General features: G+C 37.1%; 1 protein-coding gene across 1 annotated transcript; it reads right to left on the bottom strand.

Moving 5' to 3' along the window:
- Positions 1-1,692: 1,692 nt before the first annotated feature.
- Positions 1,693-15,856, bottom strand: LOC137401678 (uncharacterized). The gene is made up of 7 exons (XM_068088137.1): positions 15,691-15,856; positions 15,012-15,203; positions 14,818-14,911; positions 5,025-5,140; positions 4,080-4,202; positions 2,651-2,778; positions 1,693-2,357 (listed from the first exon to the last, which is right to left on the bottom strand). The coding sequence occupies exons 1-7, from the start codon at positions 15,793-15,795 to the stop codon at positions 2,114-2,116; spliced, it is 1,002 nt and encodes a 333-aa protein (XP_067944238.1). The 5' UTR covers positions 15,796-15,856; the 3' UTR covers positions 1,693-2,113.
- Positions 15,857-16,089: the final 233 nt, after the last annotated feature.

The following is a 16,089-nucleotide window of genomic DNA, read 5'->3' as shown; positions in this document are numbered from 1 at the left end:
AAATGTAAAAAATATCAAGCTAAGATAACAGAAGTCAGCTTTTGCGACTAGTAAAGAGAATTGTGTGAAATGTTAACATGGCTAGAAAGGTACCGCAGCGGGCTTAATCTTTAGTAGCTATTTTATTGTCAGCTCGAAATGTGATGGATCCACAGGCTAGAATTCAGTTGTCTGTGCATGTATGATGGGAGTTGTCTTCTATACATGTACAACCAAAAGATAACTCCTACTTAAACTGCAAACAGCCCTCTTTGTCAAGTGAAAACCCATGCTCTTCACTTCCAAAACTTATCAGTGTTGTAATTTCCCATTCTGTAGCAGCTACATTACATTATTTTTCTTTATTTTCTCAAAACTTGCATGCACGAAAATACTATTTTCTTCTGTCATGAGCTCACTTCTACATGCTGGTGAAGTGAGCTCATGACAGAAACCATAACATTCAGTGAGAACCATGACATAGGCATTAATAGAATCAATGAGTAGGGCTCCTATAGCAGTTGACATATTCTTGCTGGTTAGTGCCATCAATTAGCTAAACAGAATGCAAACCTGATTATTCCTGCATGATGAAAACAACCCTTTCACTATAATAGTGGTTAACTGTGCTCGACCAGTAACAACAAGAGCTCCTTAAACAAATGTAGAAGCTACAACTATCCTAGGACACTGTAGTACATCCTAGAACGCTTGTGCTACATAGTATTCACGCCATCTAACTTTCGCATTTTCGCGGAGTCATCCTCTCGCGAATATTTCACGAGCGAAACTAAACTATCACAACGATTGAGCAAAAACGCGAAATTAAATATGTAGCTTTGTTCATAGATATCCACAATAAAATCGTCATATTAGAAATGCAGGTAATTTTCGTGTGTAGTTGGGCTATTTGGGAAATTTCTGGTAAACTCGTCATAGCTAATACACCGATGAGCAGCATGGCAAAGCAAATCAAGATAACAAGTTTTTTTTGGAAAAGCCAAGACAAATGAACAAGATGATGATATCAATTTAGTCATCGAATTTGCAACTGATGAGGATGAAAGTCTGGTGGGTAGTCATAAAATTGAATAATAATTATTTTAGTGATGAATTATATTACCAACCAAAAACAATAACAACCCTCACCAGGTCCAACCATGTTATACAGTTCTGGTTGTGAAGTTGGTTATCTATTTTCTTCTTGGGACTTAAGCGTGAAAGTCACGGTGGGAGGGACCTAGACGTCATTGATAGTCCAAGAAACAAATGGCAGCAAGCGATCAAATTGAATTATCGATCTCACCCACACATTTCTACCTGCGGTTTACAAATACAAACTAGTCTCAAATTGAAGATTTTTTCTTACTAGTGAACTGGATTTGAGGAATCTAATTTGTTTGTTCCACTGCATTTATTTTCATATCACTATATTTTCGCACTCATCAGAGCCACGAAATTAAGTTGCAGCGAAATTTTACTCTGTGTGCTACTCATGAAACTAAATACTAGCAAAATAAAAGTGTCCTAGGGTATACACTGCATACAAAGAAGACAACTTTGTATCCACTTTACAAAGCAAGGATCACATTTCAATAATACTTGCATTTGGAATATCAGGCCATGTGGTAGGAAAATGCTGCAATGCTGGGTCCACTAATCCACAAGCAATTTGATCATGTACAGCATATGAATTTAAACGAATAACAAGAGTTAAGGCTTAGTATAAATTTATTGTAAATAATTGATTGCAGGTTAATAGTATGAATATCATAGTAAAATATAGGTTACAACAGAAGGAGGTACTTTCAAGTCTTAAGAGTACCCAAATATGAATGCACGACTGGGGATATACATGCATTTAATCCAGAGGCTGATATAAACATGTGAGTAATATGCAAAGGATTATGGGTAGCAATACCCGACTTGATGTTGATGATAGCACAAAAACAACAAGCTGTCACGACACTGTAAAACATATGTAGTTTGATGGAGATCGAAACCTATTGTAGTGGCCTTGGAAAGCCATAGCAGTGGGTCCAATTAAGCGAAACTAAGATATTCAACGTTGCACTAAAATATCAGAGAATGTGAAGAAATATATTTGGTTGATGAAGAAAGTGAAGAGACAATCTTACAGACCGTAACCCAAATCATAGTCGTCGAAGTACCGTTTCTCCAAGGAAAGGTAATAGTTAAAAATGGCATCTCCTCCAGGGTACATCTTGTACCAGATATCCAGAGGCCTGGTAGGTTCGACAGCGGCTGTCGTGGGCTTGACTGTGGTAGGAAGTGTGGTTGCTTGAGCCTCTCTATCCTCAGCCCAATCGTATACGGCAATCACATCCCCAAAGGCAGGTTTCGGGACGGATACAATCCTAAAGAAGTCCTAGAGAAGTGACCCAACTGAAGACTGAACCCCCTTGTAACTGCTAATCAGGTAGACAGCATTCAACAAGTGGAAATCTTCCTTCTTATGTAATATTCTAACAGCAAACGCCTGATAAGTTACCAAACAGCACAAAAATGCAAACTAGACCTCTCAGGCTAAATATTTCTTCCGTGAACTGTAATTATTTTGAAATTTATATGGAATAATGGGTATATCTAGCTAAACAGCAATTTTGTTTCAGCACTTGCAATTAGGATAGATAATTTTCACTATTCCTACCGGTACGCTGTGGCGCCAGAACAGAGTTCAGACAGGCTTTCTCCAAACTCCGTCAACATGTCATCGACCATCGGACCGAGGCTAAAGTACTCCTCCCTCTCAGAGACAACTGGCATATCAGCGTCACTCTAAAAGATAAAGCGTTACATCAGCACTTAACCGCCGCTAGTTTCCATATTGATTAATCATGTGGAGCACAAACAAAGATCTTTGGTTGAGACAAACTCACTCCACATAAACTTGGCAAAATTTTGCATTTTACAATCTTCCTAGCCAAACAAGAAAGGGTGCGCTAGACGAGGGAGGCATTTCGCGGCAGAAAACTAAGCTACACATAACGGATGTATGACTGTCTCAACACTTTGTAAACTCTAGCGGCCATAGCTTGCTATTCAAAAACTGCTGCCATTACGAGAGAGCACAACTACATGTGATCCATCTACTCGTAGGTAATAATATGATTAGAGGCTAGAGATGTGATAGCTTGTTAATTCTATAGCTGGTCAAGTGTAGTAGATACTTAGCCTGACCATTGACAAATTCAGCAGGCAAAACACAGGTATCCCAAAGTGAGTTGATCTCAACAACTCATTAGATTTAGGGAGAAAATGTAAGCGATGTTAAAACTGCAAGACTGAGATTCTCACAGCCAAGTATGTCTCTAGACTCAGACAAGCAGACTATGAAGGTTCTTAAATATTGTGAAATACACTTAGTTGTGCTTTAAGCAATCTTAGCCCTTTTGCCTAGTTTGGCAGATAACCCTTACGGTTAGTCACCTGTGACAAGTCAATGTGTAGAGTAACCATGATATATCGAACATAAGTGAAAACTCTATCGGCTTAAAAAAAAACATTTTGGCTTAACATCTCGTAAGAAACCTGAATTCCACAGCCACCTTACCTATTTGAAGACTTTTTAACACAAGTTCGGCTATGATATTTTTAAACGCCAAAGGAGCACAATGGACTCGCAATAGGAGCAGAGTATGAATAAAAAAGCGGGTCACAAAACTTTAAACCGGGTCACTTTAATTTTCACTTTAAACCGGGTCACAAAACTGCGGTAGATGATCCGATCAGTTTCCAGAGATGAATCAGATGTGAGGACCGACAAGAAGTTGCCCGTGTAAGATGCAGCAGGACAAGTAAGTGTTAACCTAAGGCCTGTGGCTCAGCAAAGGACCCCAGCAGAAGACTATCTAGCCGGGCTCACTGACACCATCACACTCTAGAGGGTTTTATTTCACAAAGAGTTTGAGAAGAGTTTTTCAAAAATTTTTTTTATGAATAAACAGAGTAGGGTGAACTGGTTTGGGTCTGAAAACCAAAGACATAAAATTAATATATAATAATATGAAATTACTGTATAATATATATAATCACTATATAATAACACATTTTAATCGAATGACAAAAGAGATACTGACTGGTCGACTGCTGAGGATGAAGGAGAAGTCATAAGGCTGTGGTACAGTGGTAGCTTCAAAGTCGTCCAGAAAGGAAGTGAGAAAGCAGAGGTTTAGGATTTCATCTCGAATGCCTGTCATGTTCTACAAGAACAAGCTTAGATGTTCATGACTAAATGCAACAGACAATGAAATGTTATTAAAAAATAAAGACATTCAGATATAAAAGGTCATAGATAAAATGCCGGATTCAATTTTGTTACTTTTTGCTAATTTTGTTACAATTTTTACTCTGAGATTCAACCCATTGAAATGTGTTATAAGAAGATGGCGCACAAGATGGTTCAAATAAATTACAAAGTGCTAACAATTATATTTATGTTATGAATTGTAGACTTTTATACTATGCATATTGTTTGACATAAACACAATGTGACAATCAGAGACAAACACTAATATGGTGAAAGTACAAGAATGAATATATATAAATATATATAAACATCCATCATAAATATAAATACATATATATAAATATATGCCAATATAAAGATATATATGCATTTACGAATACATTTGTTTCAGACACCTCTAAATTCAGAGACCTTTAGAGATCAAGAATCAGTATAACAGTTCAATATTAAAAGCCAAGAGGCGAGCACTGGATGTTCAGTAGGGGCTAACGATATGTTGCTAGTAAGATAACCTGTATAAATTTAGTTTTTTAAATACAAGTAATCTATTCTCTTGGGTATGAAATGGTTGTATTTTTATATTTGCTTTTGCCTAATGGAAACTGTGGCCGAGCTACACTCGACATTTAAGCTGCAAAAAACAACTTTAGTTCTTGTATCTTGATGTTTGTATGATGCTTATCATTTTTTGAACAACGGCCTTCAAAGTTTTAGGCGTTTCACACTGTTGTAAACACGCCTTCACGAGACATCAGGATGGGAGGGTGTAATATACCTTGTCAAAGTCGAGACGAAAGGTCGCTGCTGAAGACTTGTTCTGCGCAGGCACTGTCAGTGTTTCGACTGGGCCATAAATGTCAACATCTTCAATCACCCCACATTTGACGAAATCTGCACCAAAGAGCATTAATTGAGAGTTGAATGAGTTTGCAGTTATCAGACATCAACAGAATTATAGCCACATCAAGTACATTTGAGTGAGCCGGTGTACTTAGTCCTTGGCTAGCCCCACTGTACATAGCAGACCTTTTATTTTAATGTTCGATTAACCAAAATATCAGTACAAATGTAGCCCTATAATAATACCACACTAGCAACGATCAGTAAAATTGTATGTGATAAAACTTTATGTTGGTGCTGGTGAGATTTTTTATGTTCATTAAAGGGCAAAAGTCGCTGTTAATCAACTAATAATTCTAACTGTAACTATTGTGGTAAGAAACTCGTAAGCAATGAAATGATTTTATAATTTATAAAAAAAACAATAACAGAGCAAGATAAAATAGACCATTACGAAATGCTGGACACATTTCTAACACTATCATTCAAATTATTGCTTCAGCGATCAGCACTTAGAATACAACACCCTGGAGCACACTATGTAAGGCCAATGGTGTGGAAGGGGATGGACCAAGTGTCTAATGCCACAATCTGCACGTCACAGCAAAATTTATCTTTCAGACGACCAACTTAATTTTGGTGACGGAAAGTGGCTGAGACTATCAAGCAATCATAAATTAAACTCTAGAAACAGTTGCCCCCCCCCCCCCCCTCTACCTTTCAGGCGGCAAGTGACAGAAATTGGCTCATCGTCGCTCATCCTGCATATATATTATTCCAACGAATGATCTTTCCAAATCTCTGCGTCTTCTTACTCTGCCTATGCTAAATATTTATTTTACTTCAATTCAAAGTTTCAAGATTTTTCATGGTTTGTGTCCTCGTTTTTTACATGACAATTACAGGTTCTCAACTCATTTCAACTTACGTGATGTGAACAAATTGCATACAATCACTAACAATCATTTTGAAAATGTCATTGCCAGCTGCTTTAACAATCTTCCACCAAATATCCGTTCTCTTAGCAGAGAAAGGCATTTTAAACACTATTTGCCAGACTATTTATTTAATTTTAATGGCTAACTGTTGCTTTTTTCCCCTTTTTTTTGTTTTACTATTGTTGTATGGCCTAATTTGAAAAACATTTCTATTTGTGAAATGAAATTATTGCCAATAAGGTACTATATATATATATATTAGTAAGTGGTATTCATCTTATCTATCTTATTCTTATCTATAAATATATTTCTCAAAGTATGTGTGTATGCATTCCGGCTATAGATCTTAAAATCTTGGGATAAAGATTCCGTAGGCCCCTACCGAAGAAGATTCGATTTCGGACCCTGCCGTTCACCAGACCAATGCGTTATCCTCTAGACCACAGAAATTGAATTGCTACCTTGCCAATTTAAGTCAGTATATGAGAGCAAATACCTATAGATAAAGAAAGATAGGGTTTACTATATCTATGATATTAACCAAAAGATTTTCGTACAAACGGGTCATAGCATAACGTCACGAGAAGCTGTTCGCTCACATTATTAAACGTACTGATTGATAGCGTGCAGGCTAATAGCGAGCAACTCTCACTACTTCTCATTGTTTATAAGACAAAACACTTTTCTCATGATATGTAGTTGGAAAGTTAGAATGGCAAATGTTGTTATATATATTAAATACAAGTCAATTTTCTGTCCAAAGACATATCTATAACCCGGGCAACGCCAGGTAAAACAGCTAGTTAATTTATAATTATGAGTATTAACCTTGATACCAAAGACCAACCTAGGTGGTTGCTACAGCCATTGGCCAATTTTAACTTAAACATGTGAATATAAGATAAGTTTTTGACAAAAAATCTACAGGAAAGTCAGGTAGCACTGTTGTTACACATGATATAAGAGACACACCAATACGTACCTACAGTTTAAGCTTATAATAATGAGAAGCTCGTTTAGGGAGTCCCATTCTTACATTTATACAATCCGGACAATTGAGTAAAAGATTAGTTACTGTACATGACCAGTAAAATATACGGCTTGGTACATTAGAAAACTGTGATATTCTTTAGTTGGTCTATAAAACATTCAGGGGCTCCATATTTTTAAATCTAATTCATGAAGGCTGAGCTTGTATGCTGATGGATGTCACAGACACAACTGTAGATGTCACACATAATCGTAATCGGTGTGTTGAGCTAAGCAGCAGCGACAAAATTGTTGATGATGTTTATTACTTTGAGATGTGAATACCCATCAACCATTTTAGTATCAATGGATTGATCCTTCTTCGCTAAATCTCTTCCGCGAGATATATTTCTTGACAGAGTCAATCCTTACAATTGTATCTTTTTAACTTTTGTCACTTTTTGCTGGTGCCATGTTTAACTATTACTGTATTTTTATCCATGTCCAATTTATTGAACTCTTGCAGATTAAACTGGGTCATGCATGGCGACACAACGACAGATTTGTCTAGTGTAAATGTTGGGACTGTATACCTTGCTTGCTTTGTAATGTATCAAAGCAGCATTAGCACATTGATACATTCCTTTTGATGGTAATTCAAAAGAGGCATGTGTATATAGGGGTGTGTGGTTATAGGCAAAACAGCTATTAAAGCTACGGAGAGTGTGTGAACTACTCCATTTCTGACATGACACACCTCACCGTCCATCTTCATGCAGTGTTTGTGCAGACTAGAATCACTAATAGAATTCCTAGTACTTGCTCCTGCTTGTCATGAGCTCTGTTAGAAAAGAGTCCTTTACAAACATAATATAAATAATGATCATGTCTGCCATGTCAACTTCAACTTGATCAGGTTAGTCTAAAGGTGTGGCCACATGTGCCGCTTTTTTCGTTAGTCGTGACTGAAATCACGAAATGAATGAAAAACAGAATTATTCGGCCAAAATTCACTGAATTGTCAGAGCTGTGCATGCACACCGAAATCGTCGACGAAACGCTTCAATTTGATAAACAAATTATTAGCGAGCAAGACTATCAGCTTTTCTGAATTATATAGTCCGAGGCACATAACGCGACAGGCAAAAAAATGCTAACGCGATTCGTCACAGTAAATCCGATGCAACTGACTTGATTTCGCTGATGATAGCAAATCTTTATACAACGGAACTATGTTAAAGGCAAATTAATGTTCTAGCAGCAAAAGCAGGTGTATGTCCGAACGATACAAAACACAAAATAGCGCAATCGAGGCAGTCGCATCGTACGCACTATGTTGAATAGCACTAGTACTTTTATTGTGCCGTAATACCTGTCTTGGACTATACCAATTGCGAAAGCTGCTAAAGTCGCGCTCGCTAATAATTTGTTTAGCCAATCAAAAGCGGTTTGTTCACTATTTCGGTGTGCATGCACAGCTCCGGCAATTCTGTGAATTTCGACCAAATAATTCGGTGTTTTTCGTTCATAACCAATGTAAAATCGGCCCACGTGGCCGTACCTTTACACTAATACGGTGTTAGATAAGTATTAGTCTAACACCGTATTAGTGTGATAGATGAATACTGCCAGTTGTGCATTGTACGAAGAGAGAGAATTATTTGGGCTAAAAATCACTATTCTTTGCCCAGTTCTAACCACCTTTCATGAGGTTCTCTGTAAGAAGTAAGACATTAACTTACTAACCCCTGATAATTCGGAAGCCGTGTTTTCCAAATATCGGACTATGAACAAGGAATTTTCAAATTCTTACTGAGCAAAAATAAAACTGCAACAAACTATCTCGGTAATTCCCACAACTAAACTAAGACTACCCTGTGTTATCTCAAGCTAAACCAAAGCCAGCTTCACATTACTAACAAACAAAAATATTTTGTATCCTTAAAACTACAATCTGGTTTTCTGCTGTTTTATCTTGTAGAAATTGTTAAAGTACATAAAATTGCATCAATTATGTTGCCTTGAAACGCTTCACAAAAATAGGTCTTGGATGGGATTAATTGTTTGTCTTAATCCACCATCTTTTGACTAAACCTAAATCTAATGAAATAATTACCACTGCCACACAGAATGCCACATGTATTAACATCGAGCGGGCTCTGGCGTTATTGGGCATTGTCCGTGTCAAAAAGTGTAGGGCCCCACCGTCTTTAGATCGAAACCTATTTTACGATACTCATTCAGCATAAACTTTACTGTTAGGATAAAAGTGACTCAGGAGAAAAAGGTTAAACATTGGTACAATGGTATGCCAATAACTAGTTTTATCATGCAAATGCCATGTATTCACCACATTACTTACTGCACAAAAAAAATGCTCAACGCACACAACACCCAACTCCGTCGTTTGCAAAAAGCCACAGTAGGTCTCAGACTAAATGTAACTAGGAGCAAATATATCGCTAGCTAGTTACACTAATATTTGCTAACCAACCCCCACTGATAGATAACAAGTTGTTCCAATAAGTAAGCTATTGTTACTAGCAAGATTGTTTACTTTAGACATTGAAATTTTTAACTTGGCCAACAGGAGTACAAAAAGTTATATGTGAAGAGCAGTTAATAGTAACATGACCTCAATGAAAGTGACGATACTGGATTGATTAATGATGATGTTGCGTAAGATCTCACGAAGGTAAAACATGATCCAGTTTCTGTGCAGCCTGTCAGAAAATGATCACATCTTAGTCCTAGGTTCACACAAAGAAACAGTCAAGTGTAGATCTAGGATTCGTATAAAGAGCATGTGAGTGCAGGATATGATTTCAGCTTTTTATAAATAAAGAATTGAAAACTTCCACTCTCATATGAAGTCTCTGTTTCAGGCACTATATAAAATGCTAGACTGTGAGCCTCGCCATAGCAAAATGAGAAAATAGAGAGCATATATCTAGCATCGAATGCCATGTCTCACCAGTCGTTATTTACGCCAGTAGTCATGGCGCTATGCAGGGAGTGATCAATATCCTTTATCAATATATTGATCAATTGAATATACATCAATATGATCAATATCAACATGTTTCAAACATTCACAATAAAATCTTTTTTCCTGCACAGCTTGAGCAATACATGTCACTTCAAAGATTCTACTGGGAGTGATCATCAGAATGTTGCGAGTGACTAGAAGCTGTGAGAGAACAAAGAAAGGTTAAACCTTGGTGCTTCAGAGTGTGTTATTGCTACGCATCAAAGGGTTTCAGAAAACAAGTATTCAGATGGACTAACTGCGAATAAACCTAGTAGTTATTAGGGAACAATGAACTGTGTCAGGAGTGCTATTGATATGCTCCTAAGTCCTTTTATTACTATTGCAAGAAATTTAACTCGGAATCAGGGTTTCCTCAGGCTAGGCATTATATGATTTCAAAAGGCTTATGCAAATATGGTGATATCCAATATACACTGCTTTGTGGCTATGATTATTGCATAACAGCTATTATGTAATAGTAGTTCCCTGGTTGAATGACAAAGGGATCGAATCACTATGTTTCCATGACACGTGATTCGCAAATTTGAGCACCTCCATCATGAAAACAGCGTAAATCCACAAGCTAAGCGAGCTTTGTGATATTCAAAACTTTATCGAATCCATCATGATTGTGAATTATAGAAACAGCACTTGCGAATGATGCGCATTAAAATACGGTGCAAGCTATTCAATTTTAAACATTTTCAATACTTCTGTTGTCCTTTCTCGATCAAGTTCATGCTTGCGTAGCTAACACATGTGTCGCTAATTACTAACTAGTGGTGTATAATTCCTTACCTTTTTTTCAAAAAGGCGCCAGAGTCAATCTGCATCGTGTGAATGTTTATAGAAACACTTACTTCGCACGGTAATGCAACTCCAAATCCGCATGATGCGCGCCATGGAAACATAGAGAGTATCTGCTAGAGTGTCAGCCCTTTTCATGGCCAATCTTGATGAGTTGCCTAAACTCATGGTTTTAAGGAATGTTGTGAGTTTAGATATCAAAAGGTATACAACTACGGCGCGTCAAATTTTACACAATTTAAAACAAGAAACAGTAATAATAGCATTTTACATATTGTTTAAAACTTAGCAAAGCAAGAATAAACAAATCAGGATAAAATGTCTATGGAAAACCAACTTTTGGTATTATAGGTGTAAAGGAGCTGATGAACAGGGGCATGCTAGCTTATATAGCCTACCGTCACATCATATTCTGCACTGTTACACCTTTCTACCATTCAATGAGCAAAACAGCACTTTTCATGGCTCATCAATGAGCTCATAGGTAGGTCATGTTAATCATATTGTCATAAACTGCAGATACTATAATATTTATTGTGTAACGTCATCTATGCTTTCAATTTGTAGACACCTTGATGACACATGTAACACTTTTTTCTACCAAATTGAAGAAATGAGAGGTACGAGAAATGAGCTATTCTGTGACACTCCGACTAAATGTACCCCCATTTCATGATAATATTGACATGTACTTCTTCATGGAAACATGGCGACTCTAACACACCACATTTCACAACTCCAGCATCGCTATGTACCCCCATTTTCAACTCCAACATTGCTACGCAGGTGTCAAAAATGTTTAATGGGTGAAAGATGGCAGCTAACCACTGCCTACCCAGATATAGATTATTCCTATATAGCTTAGGTGGGACCTTTGTTCATCGCCTATAAATTCACGATATGCCCAGTGAGAATACACGAATACAATAGTAGATCAATAGAAGTCTACAGGGTTTTGGATTACAAGTCAAACTATCCGTGTTGGACACAATGACTCGTACAGAAAGACTTATCGATTAACTATTCAATCATCAATAATACAGAGCAACCTGTACAGGAGAACAGGTTAAGGTGTTCCAATGAGCCAGAAGAGAAAAAAATAAGAAAAACTTGTTGCAAAGTCTCACTTATCATAATAATTTAGCATCTACGAGTTGTGAGATATACACAAGTAGAAAACTATTTTGTAGTCTTCATGGAGTTATGGGTACTTTATTTTAGTTGTAGGTGGTTAGATACGATCAACACCTTACGACATCTTTCATGACCAGATTGGCCTAAGTTTCTGAACAACCAGTGACTTTATATTTGCAGGTAGTTTAAAATGTGGAAACTAGAAAGTTTAAAACGCTGAGTTTAGTCAGCATAAAATATTCTTTATCATGATATAATTGTTAAGTTTGAATGCATCGTTCATGGAAATCGTTAAATTGCCATCTAAAGCTGGAAAAACCTCTGCACATCCACGATAGTTTCGTAATATCATTCTATTCACCAGCAAGTTGAGCCATGGTTATTTTGATCTATTTAATAAACACAACTATGTACCCTCCCAATCACGGCAATAGCCAACTATCACAAGCCTCCTCAGAGATGACTAGCTGATCCCCCTACTTCTTAAAGACCAGTTCTTATCTAAACAACAAGTTTCCTTTCTTAAGAGCCAATTTAAATCCACTGAACCAACTGAACTTAAGCCACAATTGATCTTTACAAATTCTTAATTGCATAACTTACACAAGCCCAGTACTCAAGATATAACTGTGGATTAGCAAAAACTATTGGTTTCACAACATTCATGTAAATGAAAGAGTAGAAGACAAAAAGAGACATTATAGTCGATTCTATGGGTCATGATTCAGTCATATACACATGAAAGTTCTACCGAGTGACTCAGGCCGGAGGAATGGGAAAGTACTGTCAGGCTATGATAGGCTGAAATAAATCATTGTGGCCTCTAAGCTAACAGCTCCAGTCCTAGTATTTACGTAAAACAAACAAAACCCTAAAATAACAAAAGAATAATGTCCCATTTTTCCACATCCAGTTCGTTCGTTCGTAGAGTTATTTGATAATTCCATATGACCATCGCAGACTAAACCCATATATTTTTCGAGAAATCTACATGAACTTTCCTGTTAGACTCAAATATATGCACATATAATTTCCTGTGATGAGAGAACAGCGAGACTACAGGCATCGAATAGAGAAACGACACAACTGTATGTGGGATTACGTCAACTGACACAGCTGCCAACTGACACAGCTGCGTGGATGCATAGCAGTTTTGAGAAGACTAAGACCTGTTGTGGGAATTGTTGAAGACAACCTCTAGGCAACACTTCATATCCTATGATTATAAATAATTGCCATTAATCAACTGTAAAGGATGAAGCTCGACTGCACTCGTCTGAAGTTCAAATTAATCGTTCTTAGATGTCGAGTAAAGAGATATTACGTAGCAGCATCAAAGTTGATGATTTATCGATTTCTTACTAGTGGAAAAAAATTAAATCGAAAAATAAAGCCTAATTAATTACTCTGAAAAACCAAAATAGGTAAATAGAGCATAAAAGCGAAAAATTTGGTGGAAAGAATAGCATATAAACGAGACATGAAAAAATCTGGCTGCACCTACTGACAGTCTCAATATATTGAAGCCACGATGATGAGCGACCGACAAGCTCGGATTGCATAATTGACGGTAACAAGTGCAAGACTTGGGAACTGAATGCTGTTCTGATAAAATTCCATCCCATCACCCGGTGGATATCTCTAACGCTCCCACAGGCAACATAAGATAATTAATAGCGACTAGAGCAAAGAACAACTCCACGTCTGTCATTAGAATGACTAGAACTTTTCGCAAGAATATGTTAAAAATGAAACGTAAGGGTAAATCAGATGCAGACTGCCCAATGTCAGTCATTGAGTCAAAGGTCAAACGGTAAGTGTTGGCACTGCCAACACTGTGTAACCATCATAGCGGTAAACATTGTATAGGTAAACATTGTATAGCGGTAAATGCCAATTATTTGATAACCTAAGACTCTTATATTTCGCTAGTATTTAGTTTCGTGAGTAGCATACAGAGTAAAATTTCGCTGCTGCAACTTAATTTCGCGACTCTGATGAGTGCGAAAATATGGTGATGGGAAAATAAATGCAGTGGAACAAACATAATTAGATTCCTCAGGTCCATTTCACAGGTAAGGAAAAATTTTTCAATTTGGGACTAGTTTGTATTTGGGAACCGCAGGTGAATGTGTAGGCGAGATCGATGATGCAATTTGATTGCTTGCTGCCACTTGTTTCTTGGACTATCAATGATGTCTAGGTCCCTGCCGCAATGACTGATGTGGTACCAATACTAGATCTCAAGTATTTATATTTATAATTTGCTTTGCCACGCTGCTCAGCCGGTGTATTAGCTATAATGAGTTTAGCAGAAATTGCCCAATGAGCCCGACCACACACGAAAATTACCTGCATTTCTAATATGACGATTTTATTGTGGATATCAATGAACAAAGCTATTTAATTTCACGTATTCGCTCATTTGTTACGATTGTTTAGTTTCACTCATAAAACTGTCGAAAAAAATTGTTTCGCTCAGAAAACGCGAAAGTTAGATGACGCGAACACATAAGTGTCCTAGGGTATTTATGCTATTGTCTTTGAGATGATCAGCACAAAGGTTGTCAGTAAGACAGTTTTACAAATTAAACCTCAATACAAATAAAGTAAAATATTTTTATTTTAAATTTACAAAATATAACTTATATTTTCAGACTAAATGCTTGGACTTACTACAGGAACAAAAAAAGCATAAAAAGCTTTACATGAATGTTTCGCATTCAATGCCCTACATAATGACAAAATTCGAACTGATTTCTGCATGTTAAAATGAACCTTTAATCTGTCGTGTAATTCTTAGAAATATTCCATTCTTCAATAGTTGCATAAGGAGAATGAATGGTTACCTTTGTTAGCATAGAATGGCGTGGTAAACTGCTGTTGGGAGCTGTTGAACAGAGTCATATCATATACACCCACACCACATCTGCCTCTGTACCGCTGCAACAACACACAACAGGTAGTAAAGGTTGTTCATGTCATGAAACATAAAATTTTGTAGCAAAACCAAATAGCAAAATGTTATTTGTAAAATACTAACTCCACGATAATTCATTCCTCTGTAGAGATGTATGGAGCCAACCACGCAAATTGCAAGACCAAGTATCATGCCAGCGATGAGCAGTAGCTGAAGCCAAAACCTTCGCTTGTCCTTGGATTGTCTTCGCTCTCTAATAACTGGTACCGTAGTCTCATTGTATACATTGTCCGTTGATTCCTCATCACCACAACCCTTTGAAAAAGGTGTAAAATCTTAAAAAGTCAGTACTGACAAAAAGGTTAAATAAGAAGAGAACCTTAAAACCTAGTTGCCGAATCTTTGAGAGCCCACAAAATAATGATTAGTGCTACACTTGTTTATCAACTTTGAAAAGGAGCAACTATATAGTAAGCCTAACATATACAAATAAATATATTTGCTCAAGTATTATTGTGTAAACGGGATAAAATATTAAGACAGAAGCTGAAGCAACCACGTAGCAGAGACCTAAGATTGGGTTTGCTACCAGTGTAGCTACTTGTGAAACAGGTGTTGGAAAATACGTTAGAGCAGATGTGACCAAATATGATGTCAAGAATTGTCACTCATGACAGACGTATGCAAACTCCACAATATAAATACGCTTATATTTGTATCTTCAGCAATGTGGTAAACGGATATGGATGTAAATGTGGATGCACTTGGCAATGGTATACACAATAATCTAGAAGTGACTCACGTCCGTCAGAGCTATCTTCTCTGACTGAAGTTCAACATCTCCACCGTCTATAAAAGCTCCTTTTTTATCCTGGGTTAGGGCTTGGTCTGGAGTATAAACCACCATGGTTACTTTCGTACGAACTATAGCTGAAGCAGAAGGAAAATGTCAACTGCTGGCTAGTATGTGTTTACAACAGTGTTCCAACTAATAAGTAAATTCATTGGTCCGATAAATCATAAACGACGGTCCTAATTGGCTCATTATGTGCGTCACTGACGCGCTTCGTTGACCCCAGTTCACTAATCCATAGAGCGACAGTAATAGGTTTAGAGTTTATATGGCAATTTTACGTGCGATAAATCTATGATAAGACTGTTGTTATTCGATAATGTAAAATTACTAACGAAGACGCACCAG

This window comes from Watersipora subatra, chromosome 8 (assembly GCF_963576615.1).
Source record: "Watersipora subatra chromosome 8, tzWatSuba1.1, whole genome shotgun sequence".
Lineage (NCBI taxonomy): Eukaryota > Metazoa > Bryozoa > Gymnolaemata > Cheilostomatida > Watersiporidae > Watersipora > Watersipora subatra.
The sequence above is the reverse complement of the archived record's forward strand: the minus strand, read 5'-3'. Positions and strand labels throughout refer to the sequence as shown.

Coding starts and splice junctions, on each gene's coding strand:
- LOC137401678 (XM_068088137.1), bottom strand. CDS start 15,795: ATGGTGGTTTATACTCCAGACCAAGCCCTAACCCAGGATAAAAAAGGA. Junction 15,204..15,690: donor AGAAGATAGCTCTGACGGAC/GTGAGTCACTTC, acceptor CCTTTTTCAAAG/GGTTGTGGTGATGAGGAATC. Junction 2,358..2,650: donor TCTGGCGCCACAGCGTACCG/GTAGGAATAGTG, acceptor GGACTTCTTTAG/GATTGTATCCGTCCCGAAAC.